At 36.8% G+C, this 8,261-nt stretch overlaps 1 protein-coding gene across 1 annotated transcript; it reads right to left on the bottom strand.

Annotated features, from left to right (window-relative positions):
- Positions 1-288: 288 nt before the first annotated feature.
- On the bottom strand, positions 289-6,881 carry LOC110746087 (disease resistance protein RPM1-like). The gene is made up of 5 exons (XM_088254183.1): positions 3,749-6,881; positions 2,842-3,616; positions 2,534-2,631; positions 673-1,369; positions 289-482 (listed from the first exon to the last, which is right to left on the bottom strand). Exons 1-2 carry the CDS (start codon positions 6,448-6,450, stop codon positions 3,598-3,600), a joined length of 2,721 nt encoding a protein of 906 aa, XP_088110309.1. The 5' UTR covers positions 6,451-6,881; the 3' UTR covers positions 289-482; positions 673-1,369; positions 2,534-2,631; positions 2,842-3,597.
- Between the last annotated feature and the right edge of the window lie 1,380 nt (positions 6,882-8,261).

The raw sequence follows: 8,261 nt of genomic DNA, 5'->3' as shown, positions 1-8,261 counted from the left end.
CTGAAATATTATTAGAACTAAGTTTTGATTTTAGTTTAAATGTCAGCTCTTGGATTACAGTCCATGTGTGCAGCTAAGATGCAATCTTAGAGTAAGCTGTAGGTTATGCCACATGTCACTATCTTATAGGGTAGATAAATGGATGGCTAGATTTGAATGATGTAATGAGGGAATATGCTTTTCCTAACGGTATTCATATGCACAGTGTGTGTGTGACTGAAATGAGAATCAGTTTTGCTTCTCTCTCTCTGAAAAACTCTAACACATACATTTGCCAATTGCTGAAGTGACGGATGCAAACTCGAATATTATTACATGCAAATCAAAACACACGAAAAAATAACATCAACTTGGTATTATTTGATTTTCAAAACGGGCAAATACGAAGCCAATCTAGATCAGTCTTGGGGTCAAAACAAGACGAACAAGTCCTTCCCACCACCAAACTCATGGGTGAAATCTTTCAATCGCTGGATATGTTTCTGCAAAATATATGAAAAGACAAAAGCAATATTGTAATTAACAAACAAAACTTCAATATATGTGTGGCTCAGGAATCTGACTTGGAATGATTTATATGGCTTTACATCCATTAACAGAGATGTGAACACAAGTGCAATATTCCAAATCATTAAGTTTAGGAAAGTCAATGAAAGGATAAAAGATACTTACGTATATTTCTTACATCTCTCGTCGACGAGTAGCATCCTTGGATGATCCACACCTCCTTCTTTTATGGACTCCATAAACTGCTCTGAAACATCATCAAATCTTTATCGTTGTCGTTTAGTAAGGTGCTCAATACCCTATGGCAATGTTTCTAACGTCATGCAACTTTGAATGTCTAAGAACTCGAGATTTGGCATCGCCCCTTTTTCTATAGTTATCTTATTTAATAATGCGAGATCCCAAAACCACAAATGCCGAAGCTTCACAAAGCCTCTGTTGAAACATAACTCTTTCCTAACAGAGGCATTATCATCAAGCCAAAGAAAACGTAGAGAGGGCAATGCTTCAATATGAGGTAGTAAATCTTCTTCAAGTCTGGACCCACGCAGATTCAAATATGTGACAACTCATATGATAAATTTGATTTCATATGAAGAGCTTGTGCTTCTAGAAAACTAGACAGTAGTACGTTGTTCTAAATTACATAGGTGGTCTGCGAGAAATCCAAGTAAGATTCTCACTTCAAAACTAAATCCATAATGTGACAATGTGACCGTGAATAATGAATTACCTTATGCCTTTCCCCTCTGGAAGAATCAGAGGCTTCAAGGCTCTTGAGATTTTTCCCCTAACAACTGCTCACTTAGAATTTCAATCGATCTACAAAGAGTAAAATCAATGTCCGCAAGTGGCAGCTGACCTGTCATAAGTCAACAAAATCAGATGAGCATTATACCAATTTGATCAAATTTTGACTGCTATCTAACTGTGAAGATGAAGTACAGAGACATGCATACACATACAAGTAAAAATACAAGAAACATCGCAGCAGAGATATTAATTTTTTATATTTTATGTAGCGCAGGAATCAAATTGAAAAATTGGTTTTGAAAATCCTACTTAAATCTTAGAAGATCATCTTCTCTGTTTCTGAAGTTACACAAAAAGGAAAGAGCCGGATTTAGTAAAAGACCAGAGCCAGAGAGAAAGATATAAGCAGCTCAAATGACCAACACTCAAGGCTTGGATTGCTAGAGAGATATCAATTATTCTAGTTTGTACACTTTCCCTTTCTATCCCTCCCTCTCTCTCTAAATAACAACATACATGTACATAATAATAAGGAAAGCCAATCGAATGGAGAATCTGAAATCCTGAACACAGTATCAGTTTAAGTAATTAATACCAAAAGGCATGGCTCATTCTTGATTTTTTAGGTAGCCAAAGACAGAAAGCATATTGTCTATAATTGCCTCAACCACACACAAAAGGAGAAAAACTCATTGGGGCTGAAATATGAAGAAGGAAAAAAAGAAAGAAAGTAAAACAAGAAAGCCAGACAGTATTCATGCATGTTTGAATTGTAGTGCTAGTGCATGTGTTTCCTTTCTTTTTTCTTTTTATTTTTTTGAATTTTGTATGTTTATATTTATTTTTGAATTTTTTTTTATATTATATCTATATAATATTAATGGTTCTATTTTACCCAAGCTTTTTTTTTTTTTTTAAAAATAACTTTGCTAATCCATGAGTGACTGAACCTAGCTAGATCACATTATTTACGGACAAACCAATCAACATGACAGCCCATCAACAAATTACAATCTTAAGCAAGAAGAGAAAATGGTACATCATCATCACCTTATATATGAGGATTAAACGAAAGGAAAACTAAAAGAAGAAATCAAAGAACAATAGGAAGAAATATATGCATCATTAATTCTTGATACTTTGGGGATCATATCAACATTGTAGTCTCTACTGAATTGCTTCCAAAGCTAAAATCTGAAGAGAAGCATGAAAGAAGAAAAGTATGTCATACTGTGTAGCAGAGTAGGTTAGATTTGTTAGACAATAACCTTACCATAAGGAAGCTACAATTTATATGTTATCCACTCAAAAACAATTTCTAAGAGAGGTGGACTCTCCTCCATAGTAGTCATTCCTATCCATATGCAGTACCTGTTTCAAGTAAATACCATATTAACATCAGCTAGCAACAAAAGTTACCTAAACATTCTTAACAGTGAATGATCTAACTGTAACAACAATAGTTAATCTCTGTTGCAAATTGACAAAATGCAAACGGCTAGAGTCTATTAAAAATAAAAAATAAAAGTTCAAATTTGTATGTTGAGGACCAACAAAATAAACCATTTACATAAGCTTTACCTTGAGACCATCCACTAAGAGGAGGCCGCTGAGAATGCATTCTTTGAGGCCCGTTCCGAGCACTATGACGTTGTATTCTTCGTCCATGGCTCTGAGAGGCAGAGAGATCAGAGGGAAAACAGAGTGTTTGTTTTGTGTTTGTGTTTTTGTCTGTGTGAGAAAAATTGGAGTCCCTGGAGTTTCGGTTAAAACTGTTATTAGCCAACCACCGCCGTAGAAGAGCCAACTTTGGGGAGAAGATTCTAAGTTCTAACAGGTTACTCAATAGGATTGATAAGGGCGATGAAAAACTTATCTAAATCATGGATGTCATTATGGTGGTATTTCAAATCAATCACGCATTGTTATGTGTTTTAGTTTCCTCAAATAACAATGCGTAATTGGCTTGAGATACCACTACATTGACATTCCTGTGTTATAGAACTTCTCATGGAAAGCAATTAAGATTATGTATTATTTATTTAGCCAATCTGAAAGTAAAAAATCAGACCCCAAATATAAAAGAATCCATGGTCCAAATCTTAAAAGCTAATCATCGACATACATCTGCCAATTGCTGAAGTGACAGATGCAAACTCGAATTTTATTACATGCAAATTAAAACACACACAAAAACATCAACTGCAATTTTATGAACATCAACTTGGGTATTATTAGATTTTCAAAAAAAGCAAATAAGAAGCCAATCTAGATCAGTCTTGGGGTCAAAACAAGACGAACAAGTTCTTCCTACCCACAAACTCATGGGTAAAATCTTCAATCCCAGAACTTGTTTCTGCAAAATATATAAAAAGACAAAAGCAATATTGTAATTAACAGAGATATGAACGAGAACAATTTCTTGAACACAAGTGAAATATATTCCAAATCATTTAGGAAAGTCAATGAAAGGATAAAAGATACTTACGTATATTTCTTACATCTCTCGTCGATGAGTAGCATCCTTGGATGATCCACACCTCCTTCTTCTACGGACTCTCTAAACTTTTCTGAAACATCATCAAATCTGTATCCTTGTAGTTTAGCAAGGTCCTCAATACCCTGTGGCAATGTTTCTAATGTCAAGCAACTAACAATGCTTAAGAACTCGAGATTTGGCATCGCCCCTTTTTCTATAGTTATCTTACTTAATAATGCGAGATCCCAAAACCACAATTGCTGAAGCTTCACAAAGCCTCTGTTGAAACATAACTCTTTCCTAACAGAGGCATTATCAAGCCAAAGAGAACTTAGAGAGGGCAATGCTTCAATATGAGGTAGTAAATCTTCTTCAAGTCTGGACCCACGCAGATTCAAATCTATGAGAGAGTGGAGTGAACAAAACCAATGTGGTACCTTTTCCAGTTTGCCGACCAATTTAAGTCTATCAAGGTAGGGACACGGTGAAGACAATGCCTCAACTCGAAGAAATTCCTCTCCATCTGCTACAACTAAAGTCAAGTGGGAAAGGACCTTCATCTTTTGAATTGAGGCACATAGGTCCTCCTCGTCTCTTTCTTTTACATTTGTAATGCCAAGGCTCGTAAGCTGGGTCATACTTCCAATAAGTCTAATAATGTTTCCTTCTGATTCAATATACGCCAAAGATTGCAATTTCTTCATCTTACCAATACTTGATGGTGTTTTTACCCCAATTATCTCCAAACCATCATAGTCAGGCCTCATAAGTAAATGGCGTAAGTTTAGCAACTTGGAAATTCCTCTTGGAAGTGCCTCTATTTTTGTCCCCGTGATGTTCAAGGTCTGAAGGTTGCGGAGCTGTCCAATGGATTCTGGAAGCTCCTTAATTAGAGTTCTCAACAAATTTAAATATTTTAAATTGAATAAGCACGTTACTCTGTCTGGCAGATTATCTATTGGGACATACTGCAAATCTAGAACCTTCAACAGTTTAAGGTCAAAAGGTAATTTATTTGAGAAAGAGAATGAGGATACGCCAGTGGCAAAGACAAGAAACGAACGGAGTCGTGATATACCTGTGCATGATCCAATTTCTCCATTAGTTGTTTGAATTGACAAACGGAGTGCCCCAGTTTCTTCTACTGTTTCACTCCCATCATGTACACCGCAAAACTTTTCTTCTTTTGCTATAAATAGAGCAATCTCCCGCAAAAGATCATGCATCTTACATGCTGGGTTGAGTACTACAAACCTTTCCTGTAGCATGTTACGAAAAATGAGTTCCATAAGATAGCTCTTTGCAACTTCTTCTGGTGTGACCCCTTTGACATGTTCAACAAATCCTTCAGGGACCCACAATCTAATGAGCCTTTTATTTATGATCACATGATCTTCTGGGAAAAGGGAACAATATAGAAAGCATTGCTTCAATCTGTATGGCAAATCATTGAAACTAAGCAACAAGATGCTCTTCATAGGTTCTAACAAAGAATTGTTTGTTAGATGCCAATTTAAGCTATTGTAGACTTTGCTCCAATCACTAAGTGACTTCTTCGAAGACATGAGACCACTTAAGGCTACGATCGCGAGTGGTAGGCCTTCACACTTTTCCACAAGTTCCCGAGCTAATGGCAGAAGTTCAGGTGAACAAGATTTGTTCTGATAACTTGAGAATGCTTTCATGCTGAAGAGCTCCCACGCATAACCCATTTCCAGCGGTTGAATCTTGTGAACATGGCTTTCAACTCCAAAAGAAGAGGATGCTATGTCTTCTCTTCGAGTTGTAAGCATGACTCGACTTCCAAGTTGGTTATCTGGAAATGAAAACCTTATTTTGTCCCAAAGGTGGACATCCCACACGTCATCCAATACAACTAGGTACCTTTTAGTCTCCAAGTAGTTCACCAAAATCTCCAGCAATTCGTTATAACTCATGGCATTCATGTCTGCAGGGACCACTTCCTTATTTGCTTTGTGGAATTCTTTGATCAATCTTCTAAGTAAGTCTTCAATCACATAAGACTGGGAAACAGTAATCCACGCAGAGCATTCGAAATGTCTCTTTACAATGTCATCTTTGAAGGTTTTTGCAACTAGAGTTGTCTTCCCTGATCCTCCCATCCCTACCACGGACACAACAGTTTGGTGCTTCGCTTCATCCATCAGCCATCCCAGTAACATGTTCTTATCGCCTTCAATCCCGACAAGTTCATCCTCCTGCTGATAAAGAGAAGACTCCGCTTGGTTCTGCACCCATCTCCGAATCTCCTCAGAAGTACTTTTTCCTTCTACAGCTGCAGCACCACCATATCTCTGATTTCTCTCTGTAATAGCTCTAATTGCCACGGAAATTTTCTGTAACTTGTTAGCTATTTGACGTTTATACCAAAGTTTCTTCGGAAAGTGAATGGCGTTGTTGATCCATCTTGCAAATCGACCGCCGATTTGCTGCTCGTACATGTGATACATGAATTCATCAATGATGTTTTCAACATCATTGGCCAAGTCTCGGAAGCTTGCGACCCACGCTTTCTGTACTTGTGTGTGTGCTTGCTCTCCGCGGTCAGCATCCTCTAAGAAGGATTTCATGAATACTAGCTCCTGCTTAATCTCATCAACTTGATCTCGAACACCCGCTATGGACGCAGCTTCACTCTCAAGAATGGCTACAAATTTGCCAATGAATAAGTCTGCTGAAACTGACACCATAATGGCCTTATTTTGGTATAAGCTTAATCAAAAAAGCACATCGAACACATCTAGGGAAGGGAGCAATCAATCTGTTAAAATGTAAGGCTCATTTGTTATACAAAATTTTAGGAAAATTGGAAGTGTAAAAGATGGATGAGGGATGTCTGCTTGATTAGCAAGATGAGCCAAATATTCTTTAACTATGCTACAAGCCTACAACTGCTCAACTTTTATTATTGCTCAAGACTATTTGTCTGGTTGTTGAGTGCTGCTCGAAAAAGTATAGATTCCATCTTCATCTCTTTTTTATAAGAGAAAAATGGAAAAAGTAGATTCCATCTCGCTATGGTTCTGTTCTTGCTGAAACCGAAACCGAAAATTTTAGAAAAATAAAGGAGAAGAAAATCTGAGGAAGAAAAAGAGACTTAGCAGAGAAAAACAGAAAAGCAGAGAGACAGAGAGAACAGAGGAGATAATCGGAGAGAGAAATAAAAGAGAGAAAAGGAAGAAGAAGAGAGGGAGAGAAAGGAAAAGGAAGAAGAATAAAGAGACGGAGAGAAAGAAAAAGGAAGGAGTCCGAATCTGCTGTGGTTCTATCCTTGGTGTCCCTTTACTATTTATTTGACACGTGTCCATCCACAAACAGAAAATTAAGTTCTATTTTTTCACTAATACTAGGGAAATACCCACCACCAACGCTCTGCGAAGCCAACAGAGAAGTTTTTTTCTTACACGATAACAAATGCCAAAGTTAGGGGGTGTATTCAATTGAGATTTTAAAAGATTATTTTGGGATAAATAAGTCTTGTGGTATTCAATTAAGACTTTAAAATAATCTAAACAAGTCTTGTGATATTGCACTAAGACTATTAGGATTTTTTTAAAGAGAGTGTCAAAATCTTGTGGTATTCAATCAAGACTTTAAACAAGTAACAAAAAGTCTTATGGTATTCAAAAACTTGTTAATTTCGAAGGATTTTTTCAAATGCGACATTGTGTGAGGCTTTTTAGTGAGATGTATAAATATCAAACCCTATCTCAAATCCCACCCTAACCCATGAGACTTTTTTTAACGTGAGATTGTTTTTTTGTGCTCATCCACTTCGCCTTCTCTCAAAGCCAACTTCAACAGCCAAAGCTTCACCGCCACAAGCCATCTCTGCAACTCTACCTTAGTCAAGCATGCTTCACCACCAACAGCCAAAGCTTCTATGACTTTTGTGCTATGCATGTATCTAGCATGCTTGATTGGTACTTCGGTGGTAATAGATTATGCTAATGAGATAGAACAAAGAGCTCTCTTTTTATTTTTTTTATTTTTATAATCAATTCTCCCTTACTCAAGGATTTACCGATTTTGTTCAAATTTTGAACCATCGTGTATGAATTTTGCCAATCAACTGAACTAGAGAACCTTCCTCTACTTTCCTTTGATTCCCAGCAGAGAAAAGAAATGGCATATAGCTTCCAACTTATTAATTGAGGATTAACTCCAAACAATACCATACTTTGAAAAAGAAGTTGGTAGGGGATAGAAGAGAAAATACTCACACACACAAAAAAAAAAAAACATAGGTCAGAAACTCCACTTGCATAGAACCACATGATATCTCATAACAGTTTAACAGTTCATAAGGTAACACAAATTTTTAAAAACCAAGCAAGTTCCTTTTATACTATTTGACTGGAGTTACCATCTATGGAGCAGGCCAGCGTCAAGATGGTAAAACTAGCAGCCTCCCCTGTTCTTGGATCACTATATTTGTCGGGCAAGGTATTTAAAAAAGTTTCAAATTTTGGTTTGGGCTATGGCCCTATTTAGTCAAACC

This window comes from Prunus avium, chromosome 6, assembly GCF_965620075.1.
Source record: "Prunus avium chromosome 6, drPruAviu1.hap1.1, whole genome shotgun sequence".
NCBI classification, from domain to species: Eukaryota; Viridiplantae; Streptophyta; class Magnoliopsida; order Rosales; family Rosaceae; genus Prunus; species Prunus avium.
This window is presented reverse-complemented; position numbering and strand designations above follow the sequence as displayed.